The sequence below is a fragment of the Sander lucioperca genome, chromosome 7, assembly GCF_008315115.2.
Source record: "Sander lucioperca isolate FBNREF2018 chromosome 7, SLUC_FBN_1.2, whole genome shotgun sequence".
NCBI classification, from domain to species: Eukaryota; Metazoa; Chordata; class Actinopteri; order Perciformes; family Percidae; genus Sander; species Sander lucioperca.
Window position 1 is genome coordinate 16,534,505 of NC_050179.1, and position 19,511 is coordinate 16,554,015.

Below are 19,511 nucleotides of genomic sequence, written 5' to 3' on the forward strand. Positions count from 1 at the left end.
AAGTGGTTTCGTAAAGGGAAAATCATCCACCAATATATAGACTATCATAGATCATCTTTAACCTAAGAATTACAAAAAAAAAAAAAAAAAATATATAATAATAATAATAATAATAATAATAATAATAATAATATATATATATATATATATATATATATATATATATATATATATATATATATATATATATATATATATATAATAATGTCTCTCCTTTAACTGAAAAGCAGAGACAAACTGTAGTGATGATGTATTTTGTTGTGTTTTTGTAGATACTGAATGTTACGAGGTGGACTTCTCTTCAGTATCACATCAACTATTTATTCCTGGGTGACAATACTGAACTAAACTAGTGACTACAGTATGTGTTGCATGATGAAATAAATCAGATTAAATGCATTTTACAGCATGGGGACACTAATACAGTGGCAGAGTGGAACACACTATCAATAATGTTCTTTCTATTGACATCTCTACATAATACTGACAGATAAAACAATTATAGTTTCCTCTTTGATGCTGTTCTATTGCCATTTCTATCCGTGCAACAATGGGGTACCAATACATCTAGCAACACCTGATCTACACTGACTATGGCCATTGCTTCAATGTCTCTACTAAAGCTTTACTGTACATTATTTGAATACACCAACCGTGGAATGAACATAAGGCACTTTGATGTGAATAGCAGCTGAACTACAACCGAAAAGAGGCTTCGTAGCTATTCTGACTCTGCACACACACACGTCTCTTTAAATCACTGACTCACTCACACTCTCGTACATACTGGAGCTATCCATTGTATTATTTACACGCCCCCATTTTTCGATACGACTAACTGATTTACTGTACTGTGGGTGTTTTGCACATCCAGATATGGCTATATTAACGACACAATCATGCAACAAGACCTGCTAATCTTTGGCCACCGATCCTTACAGGAAAAACGAGCATAATACATTTGGCAAAAATATACTGTGTGGTCATTTTAACAACAAAAATCAGCTTAAAAGGGCTATTAACACCGTTTCATTATGCAGATATTACTGCAGGAATGAGGGCACTGCATTTTTGTAACTGTGAATGCACCGCTTTGTATTAAAATATAACAATTCACTAAAATAAAGCTGAAAAGTAAGAAAACATTTACAGTAAGCCAACATTTTGGTACATACCAGACAATAACAAAACTATTAACCATTTGTGCATAGTTTTAACATGAACAGAGTCAGAGCTACAGGAATAAATTCTGATATGCTAAACGATAGATTCTAGACAGGTATACTATAGACACAAGTGGATCCTTCATTACTTCTATAAGAACCAGTCATTATACTGGGTAAAAATGTGTTCACTGCAGAAATTACATTTATAGATATAGTATAGTTCATAGATTCACATACCAAGATCTCAAGAATACTGTTCAAAAGGCAATCAATTTGAATCATGATGCTAGTGAGAAAACAATACAAATCATTCAGCAGGTACTAAAGTGAGAGTAAAAGTTCATTAAGTGGATATGTTTACAAAGGAAGTCCAAAACAGCCTGATGTTTAGAAAGTCCTAACATCTTCAGAGACTGTGCACCATGACCTATGGCGCTGCTGCCGTGGGTTTTATTTCCATCATGCCTTTGAACTCACCTTTCAGTCCCACCAAGTGCTCCGTGACTTTCATTTCAAGATTAACACAGTTCCTTCACTATTTGAGTCTTCACACTCGAGGTTGCCTTTCGGGTAATTGAGGCAACAGTGCATAGTAGTGTGCTACTGAGGTATCCTGTACAAAGATATCCACTTACAAATGGGTTCTGGGGTGAACAGGCTCTGGAAGGCAGACCAGACGTGTCCTCTTTCCGTGCAGAGCCGCCTCACACATAGATCCCCCCTGGGTTCAGGCCAGAAGTGAGGGGGCTGTGCAGGAGCCGGAGGTGACTTGACATTGTGTGCGACGACACAGGGCGCTTCAGGGAGCCAGACAGGGGAACTAAATCTGAGACTGGGGGAAAAAAAAAAAAAAAAAAAAACCATGAAAGAGAAAATTAGAAACACAATCTAATTAAAAAGGTGTATTTCAAAAGGTTCGGTGCTGAAAATATATAGTCACTAATTCACACAAATTTTTGTATCATTGTTTTGTTTTTAAAACTTCCAAATGTACTTTATTAATTCAAATTCATAATAAATATCAATAAATTACTTGATTAAATAAAATACAAAGCGCTGTAGATGCTGCATGATATCTCTGCTATGGTGCCACCAGGGGGCAGTACCGAGCCATGCAGAGAATCAGCCGATGCAGTGAATTCTTTTTTTAAGATTATTTTTTGGGCTTTTCCACCTTTAATTGATAGGACAGCTAAGTGAGAAAGGGGAGAGAGAGAGGGGGAAGACATGCAGGAAATTGTCACAGGTCGGATTCAAACCCTGACGTCTGCGTCGAGGCATAAACCTCTCAGTACATGTGCGCCTGCTCTACCGCCTCACAGAGCCACCCTGGCCACCGATGCAGTGAATTTTATGGCCAGGCACAAAAGCGCTAGCTGATTTTACACACATGAACTGGAAGGTTACTAGAAGGACATGAACACTGAATTCATTACTTTTCATAATTGGAAATCCATCACCATTAAGTTTAATAAAGAGACCTACTGCTCTAAATGATGCAATAATGTAAAGTGCATGTCATGCAAACGGAAAAAATATCTGGGCTCTTTGGGGAGGTGAGATATTCAAGTGAACGTTGTGTTAACTGTTAACAGATTTGAACCAAAATCCAGTACAAGTAGGCGTAAACTGTTGACCATCACAGTTACTGCTACCAATTCATTGTTTCTCCATACGCTTCTCCATGTTTCAGACATGTGGAATACTAAATTATTCATAGATGTGGTGGGAGATTTAACGTCACGTTTATGGTAGTGATGGCCAAATGAAGCTTTGTGAACCATTTTCTTTATTTTCTGAGCCCACTAGATGGCGCTCTTGGTGTTAAGAGAAAGGCCTAAGGCATTGCAATTCAGCGTATTCTCAACCCTTTGTTGAACAGAGAGAGCCATCAAGTGGGCTCAGAAAGTAAAGAAAATGCTTCACAAAGCTTCATTAGGCTGTCACTAGTTTATGGTTGTACATTTGCATTTATACATTTATTGCTGTGCTTGCAGGCTTATTTTCTAAGTGTGTAGATAATGGCTTCTGCCTATGAACTTTGTTTTGCAAGTTGGATATGCAGCTCTTTGCTTCCAAACTTAGTTTAACAAGTTGGTGGTTACAACACATAATGCACTGCTCTAGTCTAACCTCAAACTTGCTCCTGAAAGTCAATCTTAATTACTATTGGTCACTAATTACATTGTTGGTCCTACATTACTGGTAAAGTTTGTTAATAACCAGCTGGTTGAAAGTTGATGTGGATCGCCTCTATTGCAATGGGACAGCTCTCCCGTTATTCAGTGCTCTCAGATTACGTGTCAGCTCTCTGCTAGTCTCCTGTAGGATGACAAGAGCATTGGTCCAATGAGCCCATCACAGAAACTGCTGAGCATATGACAGGGTAACAGCGTGATAGAAGGAATGAGGGATAGACGTAGAAGGTAGGATGAATGAATGATGCCAGGTCTGCCTGTATCCAGGCAGCTGTTGGCATGGAGACTATAATTGCCACTGGAGTGGGTAAAAACTAATGCCGTTCTCTCCACTACCCCCTCCCCATTTCCTCTATCACAATCTCTCTCACATGCACACACACTCACACTTGTTGTGATTGTTTCCCCTATAATTGTACAGGCCGCCAGGCCAAAAATATTCACTGGTTATACATTGCAATTCCCCTATATTCATTCTGCAGCGACGCACAACCATGAACTGCAGAGACACACTGCCTTGAGTCTATGCATGAGGTAACTGTCTGTGGTTAGCTCACATCTGTAACAGTAGGACAGTCGAGTGTGTTATCTAAACTGCTAAAGTCAGTTGAGCAGGTGAATAATGTCAGTTACACGATAAACTCAGCTCAGTAGTGAAAGATGCGCTAACGTGCTGGCGGGTGTCTGTTTTTTTGCTGAGCTGGAACAGAAAATATTTGGTTAAAAACAGATTAGTGATGCTGTTTGCATCATTGTTCTCTGTGACGTTTGCTAAGAAGTAGTCTCGCACTGCCAGACCTTCCTCCACTGTGCTGCGGAGGATGGTCTGGCGAGTCCACACAGCATTCCGGCATGGGAGAAAAACGTGTTTTGGTTTATTGGCATTTCTTTAAAGCAATCACAATCGTCTTGGGTGGCGCTAAGCACCGTACAGAGCAACAGCGCCTCTGCAAAATAGCCTCGGGAAGGAACTTGTTTTGGTGTACATTCAAAAGTTGTTTTAGACGTTCAACAAAAAAACTCAGATTGGACAGATAGTCTAGCTAGCTGTCTGGATTTACCCTGCAGAGATCTGAGAAGCAGTTAACCATAGTCCTCAGAAATCCACTGGACTTTAGAATGCCAAAACAAAGAAAGCGAAAGGTGTGGGACATCAGGCCGAAAATGAGGGACGTCCTGCGGAATTTCCGGCGGCACCTGAACAATCCCGAAAATGAAACGTCATCGATATAGACCAGCTACAAAGTGATGTAATGTAGCGTTTCATGTGGAGTGAGCACTACGACGGATTGTATGATACATTGTTTGTAAGGAAATAAAGTAACAGGCGAACAAGCTTTAAAAGTGACGTATTTTCTTTTTAAATAAGTGCTGTGTGGAAACACTGCACTTGAACACTAAGCAGAGTCATTTTCTCTCAGCAGGGTGTCATGACATGAGAAAAATAATAAGTGCCCTAATGGAACAGAATAACTTTACTAATGCACAGGCCAACTCAAAGACAAACTGCACTTCATGCAAAAATAAGTTGTGTGTCGCCTGTGTGAATGGCAGCGTTTATCCTCAGACAGTATGCACTTTGACATACAATTAAGTGGTAATTACTGTCTTGGGTCAGACCAGTACAGATTGGTTACACTTAACTGACCCCTATGTCACAGACTACATACTGTACCTACAAAGGTCAATTTCTTACTTGTCATTTAAGTCAACAGCAAGAGATAACTACAGTAGGCATATACAACACTATATGTGACTGCACTCTTATATTTTCAGCATGTCCAGAGCCACAAGTTAAATATTTAACTCCAAAGGATATTCCTCTAGAAAAATCCACTCATTTACTGTTTATAAACAAATGATATTACCTAAACCATGACTGTTGTGAGTACTTTCATCCTCAGTGGGTTCGGCCGGCAGCACTGTGACTTTGGTGCCGGTCTGCTTGATGAACTGCTGGAGGTTAACCTGCCTCAGCTCCTTGGTCAGCTGTTCCAGCTCGTGCTGCATGTCCTTCAGAGAAACAGCACAAGAAGAGTGATTCTTGAGGAAACATGAGAGGATTAACAGCAGCTTGAAACTGACGTCTACAGGTACAGATTATATGAGCCTGTTAGCGCGTTCCATTTGTACTCGGAAGTTGGATTTTTCGAGGTCAAAGTCGGAAACACGCCTCCTGACCTCGGATTTTCGAGCTCGGAACTCGACAACCTCGCAGTACCCCGAGTTCAAAATCCAACATGGATGCCCTGTGCATCAACAGTTGTGAAAGCTGCAGTAACATACAGTTATTAGCACTTCTGTCTTATTTGTGTCTCACTAAATCACACACAGTCCTGTCCAACTTTATATCTGTGGACATGTTGTTACGCTGTTTGTATGCACAAAAAAAACAGTGTAATCTGTTGTTATCGGTTGGCATTGCTAACAATGGCTAACCTGGCTAGAGCCTACCCAACAATGAAAAATCCGACTTGTAAATAGAACGCATTCAAAATCGGGTGTGACGTCATTCCGGCTTCCAAGTTCCGAGGTAAATGTAACGCACTATACGTTTTAGTATTTTGATGTTCAGACACAAGCAATATTACTTTAAAAAGGTCCAATGTGTAGGAATTTCTCCTATCTAGCATTGAGATCATATATCGCAATCAACTCTCTCGCACCACGCAGTTCAAAGTACGTATTACAGCTACGGTAGCCTTCAAGCTTCAAAAAGCCGGTTCCTTGCTCTATTCAATATCCTTTTTCTTTTTCTCGGAGAAGAAGAAGACTCCTGTTCCTGAAATATGGATTTTGAATACGTGTGGTCCTCCATGTTTCCTTCTTCAAATTTGTCGGGGCCGGGAAGCTACGATACCCATTAGCAGCATTAGCAGCACCTGTGAGTTTATCACGTGACAGCGAAAACGCGGAGCAGTATGTCCTGTATGTCCCTTACCGGCTAACGTACTTCAAGATGGAGCACGAATATGGAGCGTCTACCCCAGTTCATGCGAATGCAAATGTAAAATTTCAAGCCAAAAGGAATACTTGGAATTGATGGTGGTGGTAAATATTCATGAAAAAGGACAAGTTTGTGAACGGGCAACACAGATTTTGATAATGAACAACCTAACACGTTACACACTGGCCCTTTAAATCTCCAAGTCCTTTGTCACTTGTATTAGATTTTACCTAACTCTCTGTAGCCACAGAAGGCATTATATAACCTCTTTTTTTCACACCCCATAGTTTTCCCCAAGACCTGTAAAACAGACTTTGAAGGGTAAAAAACAAGAGTTCCCATTTGAACTGGCAGGGATTCAGCATCCTGTCGAGGGAAGATGCTTAAATGCATTCTTACGGATAGATGGTCTCCCTTACCACTTCATCACCTGCAGCACTATTTTGATAAAAAAAAAAAAAGAAGTAAAAAAAAACTAAAATATAAAATATAAGTAGTCAAATGCAGGCATATGTCTCACCTGAACTTTCTTGCTGTTTTGTCCAAGTGACCTGTCCACAGCTCTGCAGCTGCTCTCCAGCTGGACAGCCTGTCTCTCCTGGGCTTTCAGTTCTGCTTTGACCCTGAGCACCTGAGCCCGAACCTCAGCCTCACTGATCCATTGGGTCTCCTGTCGCTCCCTCTGCAGCCGCTCCTCTTCCAGGCCTGCCTCTACGCTCTGATGGGGCAAAGAAATAAACAGATATGGAAAAAGAGGGAAAAGCACCTACTACAAATCACTAGCACGGCAATAGATAAACAGCTATAATGAATAAGAACCGACTAGGGAATTAGCTTCGTTTTTCCATTCTTAGCTGGTTAAATTTATTATCTTTCCCCAAAAGTACAGGATTTTAAAATTCAATATCCCAAAAAAAATCTCCCACACATAGCACACCTGTACCATTGCCAGCTTTTCTTCAATCTCCACTTCACAGCCCTGCAGGCGTCCTCTTAGCTCCTGCAGTCTTTCCTCCAGCTGTCTCTCACTCTCTAGCTCAATCTGCAGCTCAGTGGCCCAAAACTCCTCCTCCTCCATCTCCACATCGTTCTTTCTCAGATGCTTCTCCAGCCTCACGATCTCCTCTATCAGCCCTCCTCCTCCACCTGGGTCCACAACGCAACCTCCACCTCGGCCCCCTCGCCCTTCAGCCCAGGCCTGGAGCTCAGCCTCATAGGCCTCCAGCTTTTTCTCCAGCACATTGAGAGTCTCTCTCTGTAGACCGACCAGTCTGACCAGCTCTTCCATGCGACAGGCCCAAAGGCCAGGCGATGCAGTCGCGATGGCTGGCCCTGCATGGTGGGGATTCCCACCGTTTCCATGAAGGAGTCTTCGTTTAGCCTCGGCCTCGCCGACGCGGCCTCCGCCCAGTATCTCCCTAAGGCCTCTGGGTGCACCGGTGAACGTCAGAGATTTGCGGCGTGGTTCACGGCGGCGGAGGGAGCGATCGTTGGGATGACGAAGCTTTGCAAGGGGAGGGAGGCTCTGCCGATGCAGCCCACGTTCAGGCCCCCTGAGAGGTGGTCCTTCTGAGGGGGGTCGTTCAGTCAGGGAGGGGCCTGTGCGATGCAGGATTAGCTGGACGTCACCAGCATACTGGCCCCAGGTGTTCAGAGAAGCCACAGGGCTCTCGTGAGGGGCCAAGTGACGCTCGGTGTCCCGCCATTTTTCTACCAGAGTGTATCTCCCAGTGCGACCTGTAAAGAACACAACACAAAAAACGTGAATTGTAACAGATTCTTATGCTAGTAGGTGGTTATGCCAAAATGCAAGGGTTTTAACTTTTATTTAAAGCTGCTTTTAGCAATTTTGACCACTAGAGTAAAAAATTCCAAAACAAACTCACAGAAATGCAGCCATGATATACTGTCATCCTATCTAACAGTTAAAATAACATGGTAGCAAACAACTGTCTTCTTACACATTTAGCAGACACAGAGCAACATGATCATCCTGTTGGAGTCATGTTTCTGGCCCCTTGAACAATTCAAACATTCAAATTTTTCAACCAGATTGTCGGAGAGCCTTAAAGGAGCAGAAGTAGTTGTGACGTCACACCCATATCGAAATCCCGACGGCTCGTTTAAAGGCACCGTTTCTGAATACTACTGCATTTCTTTGTGGATTGAGCATTTTGATACTTTCAGAGTATTTATATAGCACCTCAACCTGCTTTATAATTAATAAAAGGACAAGGAAATTTCACTTTTTACAATATGGGACCTTTAAGTCTCAATTATACAGTAAACATGCAGGCTGGAAAACACAATCAGCCAAAAAAGGCTAAAAGCTGCATAGAGGTGCAGTGTTGGGTCTTTCTCAGTAGGTTCGGCACTACGAGCAACCCTTTCACATTACATTTGATTCAATGTTTATAAAAAATAGATTTTTTTAAGGCAGTTAAGACACAACACTTGTATTATTGTGTAGACAGAAAGACTTGAAGATGCTAAATAACTAAATCAATATCTGATCATTTCATATGGTGTATATGTTTTTAATAGAAAAAAGGCAGAGGAGGGGGCTCGGACGTGCTGCTTTCTCAGTTTGGCAGAAGACCGAGAGATGAGTCAGACTTTCCCTCCTCCTACCATGCTCTTTGTGGGCAGTAACGTCAATACAGTCTGCTCAAGTACCCCGTTCCTGGAGGAGCCATATGGGGAAGGGGGTGCTTAGATCCAAGAAAGTACCAATAAAGCCTCTGACTATGATCTGTATCCATGTACAAATACAGGTTTACTTCATATGCACTTCTTTTCAGTTAACAAAAGGCAGTTTAGCATACTTAGATTAAAGTTGTCGGTTGATGAATGCTGCTTAACAATACATTTGATGAAAAGGCTTCAACTGTTTTACACTTTCATATTGTCAAAGTGTGAAGAAAACTTAAAACAGAACAGAAGTATACAATCCGTGTTTCGCTCCACTATTTGTCAAAAATAAATATTGCTTATTGTCGATAGCTAGTGTAGCGACTTCAGGCTAACTTAGAGTCACAGAGAGGCTGCAGTTGGGTCTGGATTTCTTGTATGACGCGCCAACAAAAAAAGCTGAAATCTAAAAAGTAGGTTTAGTAAATCTTGTTTAATGAAAAAGGTCAACTTATTATAACATGTACAAACTCATAATCAAAATAATAACAGCGGTCAATGGAAACTAGCGGTAAACTAAGAAAATATGACGACCCACTCACTCTCTCTAACACAACCACACAGGCGAACAGGTGCTTAAATCAACTACTGAGTGTCACCGCCCGTACCCACGTGACCCAACTCCGTTTTTATCTCAGCTGTGCTTGTGTGTGGTTTCATAGTAGGACATTATCTACCTATGGCCTGTGCCAGCGCAATCACTACTTCTTGGCAGGTGGTTGCCTCAGTGACCCCACAGACGACCCTCTGGACTCCATCCACCCAGACCTTGAGCTCCATGTTGGGTCAGAAGCGATGGAGTCGGTTGTGGTGTGTTGGCCCCGGCATTATTGAACTCTGAACACACTCTGGCTACTTCACTGGGGAGGAAACACAGGGGAAAACAGGAAGAAGTTAGTCAGGATGTGCTCAAGTCCACGGTTAAAATGCTTAGTCGCCTTAAAAGGATAACGTCTTAACAGACACATGGGAATGCAAACAGTTACACCTGTGGTAATACCTTCAAACACAAGTAGTCAAATAAGCAAAAATATACAAGGTAGAGTCAGGCTATTTTAGCAGTAGCTTATGATAAAAGGATAGTCCAGTTGAGAATGGACTCATACAGCCAGGCATCCCAAGACCAGCTGGCCATAATGCTGTTGTTTTGCTCTTCTCTATGAATAGGTGCATGTCTGTTGGGGGTGCAGGAAGAGTCTGCCAGCAGACATTCCCAAGCCCAGTTCCTGCTTTTGTATAAAGAATTTTATGGAAGCAGCGAAGACAGATCAGGAAGATTGACTCAGTGAGGACAGGAACAGAGAGTGAAACAGAGAAGGCATAAAAATTTAATTAAAAAGAAAAAAGGGAGAGCCAGATGAATCATAACACGAGGGAGTTTAGTAGGGTTTTGTTTTTGATGTCAGTTATTTTCACTGTTCTGTAACACGTTATATAGTTATGTCCTTTATCGCCTACTGAGTCATTCGAACAGTTAGTACGGAGTATTCTATGTAAAGTATTCTCAGTTGAGAGAAGCACTGTTGTTCTATTATGACCGCTACTGACTGATTGCTGATGCATTTTAAAAGATTCACAAAATCAGCTATCACATTATAAGATTTACAAAGCACAGATGTGTTTAAAAAGGGGCTGTACTCAATATTAAAAAAAAAAAAAAAAAAAAAAAAAGGAGGGCTGGGATTGCCTCAACACGGCTCTTACAGACTGTTCCCCAACTCGTCAAATAACAACGCTTTGCCACGGCCCTCCGGCCCATTACTCCACTACATCTTTACATAGCAAATAGTTGTTTCCTGCTATATTAATGTTCTGAATATCAAGTGCAGCCCCTTTAATAACTACTGACATAACACAGTGTATGAAAAGCCCATCTAGGGCGAGGGATCCTTCAAAAACGTTCTTCCAAGGACAGTGTACTGAGACAGAATGAATGGCATCTCCCCAGATCTGTATCACACTCATTGGATCTAACCTTCACTGCACCTACACTACTGAGTCAAAAGGTCCTTTTGTTCACCAACCCCCCACCAATTACACCTCCCCCAGCCCACGTAGTCCCTATACACATTCACAAAGTCATCCACACCAGCCTGTCCTACACACACACACACACACACACAACAATTGCTTTTCTAAATATGGCAAGGACATTAGAAAGTGCTGCAAGGTAACATTTGTAGACTTTAAGAGACGGAGCTGCAACTAATGATTATTTTCCTTATTATCTTTTTTTCTGGTTGATTGATTATTTACTTTATAAAAAAGGTTAAAATACCCATCACAAGTTCCCAAAGCCCAAGGTGACACCATCAAACTGCTTGTTTAAGACTAACAGTCTAAAAACCAAAAGCGCGGAGCAGCAACTCCTCACATTTGAGAAAGTGAAAACAGCAAATGTTTGCCATTTTTGCTTGTTAAATGACTAGGACGATTAATAGAGTACTAAATGTTCAGCTGATTGTCTAACTATTATGTGTGTGTGTGTGTGTGTGTGTGTGTGTGTGTGTGTGTGTGTGTGTGTGTGTGTGTGTGTGTGTCTCTTGATCACTCTATTCTTGGCGTATTCACAGCTGGTAGGAAAGTGCTTTTGTCCTTCATTCAGACAGCCCTTAAATGGCATTAAGGGCTGAAGGATGAAGAGGAACAGGAAAATAGTCACACACACAGACACAATGAGATTTTCCTGCAGTGACCCAAAACACTGTCACAATTTTGCTTTACCCATCTTACAGGCGGATGTGGAAACAGTAATAGGGACTGAGTGGATCTTGATGCAAAGCAGGCATAGTGGTTCAGCCAGGGAGAAGGTTTGGATATACTGGAGGGGGAAGGGGAAAGTGCCTAAAATACTACCTACAGTATAACACTGAGTCAGAGGGATTTACAAGGACCACTGCATGGAATACTGTATATTGAATCTGCATTCCGTCAAAACACACAGACAAAAAAACTCCACAAAAGAGACAACTGTTCAAACAAAACAGAACATTTCATGTGCAGTAAAAAAAAACAAAGCAAACTGGCTGAGTCAATGTCTCTTCCTTGCATAGGCTCAACAAGACTCAGTGGGGCATTTCTAAATGTCACTTGCTCCGGTCCAGACTCGTAACATTTATATTCATTAACATTAACCCAGAAAATCCAACTGAGGATACAAGCACAGCGGTGTGGGGCAGAGTGCCATCCTGAGCTCTGCAAGCTCCATTCCTCTGGCCTGTCAAAGCCACAGCCTGGGGAGATGCCCGCTCCCTGATTTGTGCAGCTCATCATATGCCAGAGAGGCATTTCATGAGACGGAGGAGGGCTTAAATGCCTGTAAATTCTATTTAGGCTAAGTTGAGAGAGATGATCAACTGCAGCAAACCATCAAACTTCTCATGACTCCAGAGGACGTTTGTTTCAGTCTCGTATTGGTTCAGCAGCGTTGACTCAAGATGCATTCCTCTCCGAGCAGTGAGGTGTGGAGCAGCACTGAGCAGCTTGCTCGCCCGGCTGCTGATGACAATTCTCCAGGCCTACAGAAGCACACAGAGCTGGCAGGAAAAGGGCTTCAATTGGCTGCTGGTATAAACAACCTACCATATGCTCCTGTGGGTGTTCTACCACGACCAACACACTGCTGTAACATACACCACTAAGAAATACTGTAGGAGTTTTTTACTGTAGGAGCTTAAATATGGCACTGCTTATTGGGGGGGGGGGTATTTGTGGAAAACAAAATGGGCATTCATTACATTAAAACAAAACCAAGACTGAGCTTGACTCAGGACAAAGCTTGTAGGGCAGCAAGCCCTGAGAAAAATGATCTCACAGAAAAACCCATAATGTTCCACAAGTATCAACACTATTACACCCTGGTTTCTATCCAAATTTGCTGCCCATTGTTCACTAAGGCATTGCAAGTTTGAAGGAATGTATATCCAAGTGGCTAATTCAAACTAGTAAGTGACTAATTTATTAAAGAAGACATGCAAAACTCCCCCACGCTGCTGTTAATTAAAGACAATGGGATACTTCTTACAGACTGAAGCGACAGCAGTCTGTTCTAGTACTTAAACCTCCTTGCCTATTGCTAACCAAACTTTAATTCAAATTGCACTCCCTGTAGAGCATCATGTAATTACAAGCAATTTATACGCTGCTGTAATTGGTAACAGATCTGTTGTGAAATATATCTCTGTGAGCAGGCAAAGCCGGACGCTGGATTATTGTGGAGCACTAGTGGTGAATCGGTTGAAACTAACTGGAGAAATCTCTTTTCTCGCTTTCAGTTCCTCCAGATTGTTATCAAGTGCTACAGCCTGGTATAATCCCTGGGCCTAAAACACATTGGGGTGGCAACAGTACAACATAAATGTAAGACACGCTGACAAGATGGAACCCCTGTAAAAGTTAAGGGTCTTGCAGACAGTGGGAACCAGATAAAGAAGCTCCTTATCATTAGTATGCCAGCCTGGAGTGTATACAATACCCTCTACAAATGTAAACATTACAGAGCAGGGCAAAGACTGTTGCAAGAGACCAGCCTTGATCATGTAGAGTGGAAACTGATAACATCCAGGGTATGCATTCCTGGGCTGTGAGAATGCAACTGGCCATGACTAAGAGACAAGAAAGCTATGGGTCCGTCTGCTCTGTGATCTTAATGGCTACGCAACAGTAGACACTTTCACAAACTGCATTCAATCTAAAAGTGTGTTTAAACTGGTTTAATCAAACGTATTTGCGACATTCCGAATATAGAAAACAGAAATATCAAATATCACAATATTTTTGACCAAATACCTCGATATCGATACCGCAACAATATTGTGGGGTTGCTTTCACAAAATATTTACACAATGAGATTTTTGATAAATAATCATCAGTAATGTGGATATAATGACTGAGTGGGTAAAGGCAAATAATAGAATAATTACAACAGTCTGGTAAGTTCAGAAAATGACATCACTTTACTGTAATGCAGCCTTTAAAACCAGGAAAAGACAACAGTTATGCTATATTATGATATTACAATATCCAAAATCTAAGACGATATCTTGTCTCATATCACGATATCGATATAATATCAATATATTGCCCAGCTCTATTTATATCCCCTAAAATGTCTGACCTTGACTATACTGGCTTGTATCTCTGCAACGTTACAGAGAGAGAGGTGTTCTCACATTCCTCTAATGAAGCGGTAGATGTCTGTGCACTTCCCTAAAATCTGATGTTCAAACATACACCGGGGAAGCTATAGTTGACACATCACAAATTCGAAAGCCAATCACTGTCTTATATGCAAAAGCTGTAAAAGAAAATGGAGCACCTGCAGCACCGAGTGGACTTGTCAGTACAGAGAGCATAAACACATATCATCATCGTAGCTGTGTCAGCCACTGCTAGTTACAAGCTAACAAACAACATAAACAAATAAAAGATGCTAAGTACACTTATCCTTCTGATACGTCTGCTAGTCGCCGATTTTGGTGTACAACAGACTCCTCATCTGCAATGGCTGCAGATCGTGAGCCGGCCGCAGAGCGTCCAGTGTGAACAGCCCAATTGGTTAACATGGGCGCCAAAAGGAAGCGGGCAGCGCTTCCGCCTCCTGTCTGAACCCGGCGTGAGGCTCAAACATGTGCTGCATACTTCGAAGCTTTATTCATAACGTTGACATTCAAATTCTAAATCTTAAATATGACGACAGAAATTCAAAGCTTCATTGCAATACCTCAAACAAATCTTTGAATGTGAAAAAGTGTCATTGGGTACAGCATTACAAACATGGATTACGGAATCTCTCCGATGTTTCTAGCCATCTTGATGTGCACTGTTAGCCTAGAAATCTAGACGCACCCTTGCGGCAGCAAATGTAATTTGCAGCCAGGGTCAGTCTAGCAACTCTCCGTTGGCTTGCGAGCTGGAAAAACCAAACTCTAGTCAGGCCAATCACATCGTGTATAGAGTTGGTGGGCGGGCTTAACATAAGGACGGCAGAGTTGCGACGGTTCCGCATGAATTCCCTGCTACTTGAAAACAAAGAAGATGGCTTCTGCTGCTGGTGAACGGCGGTCTTTTGAATCGGCTTTGGCCACGACTCTGGAAGACTTGGATGTAAGCTTTTCTTTGAGAAAAGAACGGCACTGAAGTCATTCTTGAAAAAGGAAGATGTGTTCGGAGTTTGTGGCCGGGTTAGCTCAGTTGGTAGAGCAGGCGCACATATACGGAGGTGTATACCTTTGACGCAGAAGGTCCAGGGTTCGAGTCTGACTGGAGACGATCTCTCCCCAAAAAAAAATCTAAAAAAATTAAAATTAAAAAAAATAAAAAGTGTTTGGAGTTTTGCCGACCGGATACGGCAAAAGTTTAATCTATCAACTAGCGTTGCTCTGGTTGGTTGTAGCGCTATCCTATTGCGTGCAGAAGGAATTTGAAAGACAACCGTTTATCCCGTCCCTCGGATTGAGCCCTGCCGTGGTGAGTTCCGAGACCCAACATCTTGATGTGGGTCTGGCTTGTCAGGCTAGTGCACTGTTCCTTTACCGGTCAACCTAGAGCAAGCAGGGGTGGTGGGTGGGGCGCGAGGCCAGATCCAGAATTTCTCAATGAGGGAGAAAGAGTAGATGTGCTTCCAGACCCTTTAAAGAGTTTTTTTTATTAAATACTTTTTTTTTTTTTTTTAAGTAGGAAACCCATGTAAAACAAAATATTAAAATTATAGTAGAATATTTTTTACATACTTTAAATTGTGTCTGGAGGGGGACTTTAAGTTGACGAATCTGAAAAAACAAAAAAGATGTAGCAAAAGATGTAATCATTTCGGAAATTTCAATGAAATTTTTCAATGTCAGCCTCCTCCCAGTTAATTTAGTGTAGTCACATTAGCCTCTACACAGTGACAAGATCTAATGCTGCCCTGCAATATAGAGGACTGTTAATTAATAAACAATTAAAGGTGACATCGTACCTCCACTTAATCAGAGGCTAAAAGGCAGCTACAACAATTATTATCAGAAAGGAATGCATTTTATTCAGCGGTGTTTTGTATGTAAAGCTTTTGAAAAGTTTGTTGTAGCCCAACTACCTAAAGCACCATAGTAACCACAAAATATACACAAAGAAGGAGGCATTGCCCAGCACTTCCTCAGAAATTTATTTCTACCTCCAAATTTTCACTCTAGCTCCAATCTGAAGATCTGGGTGTTTGGGATTAAACCCACATCCAGTCACGCTACAGGCAACACCCTCAGCTTCTGAGAGCTCTCCAGTGGCCCCTGCCCTGGAGCAAGCCTCCCTCTTTTTCTCTCTGCCTGGCTGATATTAAACTATTAGGCGCTGGAGCAGGCCTCCCTCATTTGGGAGGTCAGTGCTGGCAGGATCCTTAACATCTGGACCACGTTCGGGCCAATAATGCCGCCTTTGTTCCCTTGCCATATTCACTGCTCACTAGCCAGCTTTGAAGAGCCAGCAAGGTAGGCAGCCGGCTCCTGCACCAGGGCAGAAGCTCAGCGGGGCAACAAGAGGCCTCTAGCCAAGGTTTACATGTTACGGTGCTTTGCAAAACATCATCTGGTGCAGAATCACACTCTTGCATATAAGCATTTATAGAACTGAAATGTTTTGTTTTTTTCTTTTTCTTTTTTACAGCAGCAGAAATGGCAGCCACACACAAAAAGTGGCTGAACTTTCCAGTGTGTAGGTTGTTCTTTGCAGCCTGGTGCTGCTGTGCCATTATCAAATGCAGCAAGGAGCATTCAATTACATTATTCTGTTTCTTTATTAAAGCAGTCTTCTAAGATCCCAAAGCAAAAGACTGAGACATTAAACCTCGGCTGAGTGCAACAAGTCCACAGGTTAGTTCAGCTACACCTGGTATATGATTCTAAGTGTAGAGCATTTTTTAGACAAAGATTCTGTTATGACTGTGATGTGTGAAGATGTTTAAAACCTTAAGAGCTCGTTACATTTACAGAAGATGCTGACCCTGTGAGAGACAATACTGTTAAAAAAAGGGCAACATTTTAAGTGAATGTTCTACAGAACACCTAGGCCTGCTAAAATAACACTGCAAGATGATAGTCTGAATCAGCCGAGAACACCTAAAAATGCTTTTAACTGATCTTATTTCTCATACTAACATATAAAGACAACATTATAAAACAGTATTAGCTTCATATCTCGGCATTTAACATCCTGAAAGACATAATACATTAGCATTTTAAGCAATACTTCACCTCTGCCTTATAGTGTTGGTGTCGAGTGGGACGAGGCTTAAGAAATGGCGATAATGGGCTGTAGTGGGTTCAGAGAGTAGCCGAACTATTCCACTACAGAAATGTTTCCGTTATCTCAGCCTTACAACTAGAACGGGCTCAGCTGCAGCACATTCTGCTATAATTAGGTCGGTGTAATGTGCTTACCTTTATGGCGTAAATAGGATTCAACTCAGTGTTTCCTATCTGAAGTGAAGTTTAGAGGGAAAACACAGGTAAAAGCGTCAATTCCGCAAAATGTGTCCTTCACCACTGCCCAGTAAATCACTTCCAACGAACTGCGACAAAGTATCGTTTTGGCTGCTGGACAAAAAAAACTGAATAAAAGGATAAAGACACATTCAAAAACACATAATTGACGTGTTGGTCCTCTGTCCGAAAGTTTGTGTCTGTCCTCTCTGCGTGCTAGTCTTTTGCGGTCTCACCAATAAGCTGCGGAAAATGCCCCCCTCCCCGTTTCATTACTCCTGCTGGTAAATACATCGCATTGGAACTGGGACACCGCAAGGCATTGTGGACTGTTTAAAGCTGCAATACACTCTGAGGGAGGGAGGGGGGGAGGTTACCTACAGCCAACTTTTACACACATCCAGGACATCTAAACCAGAGGTTCTCCATCTTTTTTCAGCCAAAGACCCCTTAGAAAATAGATGATATACTGGGAACCCCCTTTCCCTTGGAATAATTGAATGTAGCCCCATTTTACCTAATTTGTGATGTGTAAGAACAACACAAGAGGAATGTATTAGAAAAATATTAGACATGTAGCATAGGCCCACTTGCAGATTCTGAGAGTTATAGATTTGTTAGATTAGAAAATAATTGATGAACTAGTTTAGATTTTAAGAAAATATAAGAATTTTAGATCTAAAAACCTTTCAGGAAACTACTGACAGATTCAGAGATTCATTTAAATGTACTGCATAATAAAAAAGTAAATAACAAAAAAAATAAAACTATACCAATGGCATGGCAAACAATTGCAACACATACATCTGAAATTTAAATGGTGAAAAATACCATAGGCTACAATTGAAACGCAGTAACGTTTTTCACATCAGGCATACCATAAAGGCAAAGTAGGATGAGTTCCATGTAAAATGAAGAACACACAAAGTGTCATAAGGGCCTTACTGGTTAATTATATAAAATAGCAAAATTTGGTAGAACATGTTTTTTCATCATGAAATTATGAAGTCACTATATTGTTCACTCTACTCTTAAAACATTAGATCTTAGTGGACTAAACGGTGGATTTACACAGGTGATATTGGTAAAAGATTTGTATTTCCACTTTACCTGACACAAAAATACATGCATAAATTGTTTGCAAAAGATGTAGATGAATTAAAACATACAGTACATTCAACTGAGGCAGCTGATGGACCTTTGGCAATGGGACCATGCATCAATGGAAACTTACTGCCCTCTTGTGACAGAACAGACTTTCCTGTTGTAAAATGTCAGCTGTAACTGTCATGTCTCTATATATGATCTCTTATCAGATCTCTTATCACATTTGCAAACTATAACTGACAGTAATTTGTTAGTGATATAAATCCATATATCCATAGTGATGTTATATATATATATATATATATATATATATATATATATATATATATATTTTAGATGTCTTTATTTAAAAGGGACAATGCACAGTGATCAACATGATCACAAAGTCCAACATGTAAATGTGCCAGATTAAGCCATGCAGGCTAATTTTCATCTGCAGTCCCTAGCAGGTTGATGGCTTAAAACATTAGTTAATATACAACAATACAACACATAAGCATAAAACAAAAACAGATAGACATAGACAAGTAAAATGACACACCACTATTACAGATCATGACAGCTAGCAGGTTGATTTAATGAGAATAACATTACACAAGTAGCATATACAGTAGACACAGGTAAAAGTGAATAGACACACATTAAGACACATCAACAACACAGAAGCACCAAGTAGGTAGTTCAAGTGTGACCTTTCTGCCAGTAAAGACATTTTAAATGACGTGGGATCTCTTTAAAATGATCTTCTTTTTAAAATCACAAATATAGTGGTCATATAGTAGTCGTAGTAGAGGCTTGGAGAACTGCCGGACAAGAAGTCAACAGTGACCTCTAGTGTGTCTGCTGTATGAAGTAAAAACATTGTTTCGTCTTTTTGTATTTTATGCTCTTTCTCTTTTGTTTTCAGTATGATTTACTATTATATTTCAGTCTAAATAGCCTATTCAAC

General features: G+C 41.1%; 1 protein-coding gene across 3 annotated transcripts; it reads right to left on the reverse strand.

Annotated features, from left to right (window-relative positions):
* Positions 1-372: 372 nt before the first annotated feature.
* On the reverse strand, positions 373-17,746 carry LOC116062278 (ras association domain-containing protein 8). Of its 3 annotated transcripts, none has more exons than XM_031316933.2 (6): positions 17,414-17,746; positions 9,680-9,862; positions 7,249-8,048; positions 6,832-7,029; positions 5,233-5,377; positions 373-1,998 (listed from the first exon to the last, which is right to left on the reverse strand). In XM_031316933.2, the coding sequence occupies exons 2-6, from the start codon at positions 9,780-9,782 to the stop codon at positions 1,871-1,873; spliced, it is 1,374 nt and encodes a 457-aa protein (XP_031172793.1). In that variant the 5' UTR covers positions 9,783-9,862; positions 17,414-17,746; the 3' UTR covers positions 373-1,870. The 3 variants fall into 3 exon arrangements, with proteins under 3 accessions (XP_031172793.1, XP_031172826.1, XP_031172820.1); XM_031316966.2 differs by having other exon boundaries at positions 7,255-8,048; positions 17,414-17,743; XM_031316960.2 differs by having other exon boundaries at positions 17,692-17,708.
* Positions 17,747-19,511: the final 1,765 nt, after the last annotated feature.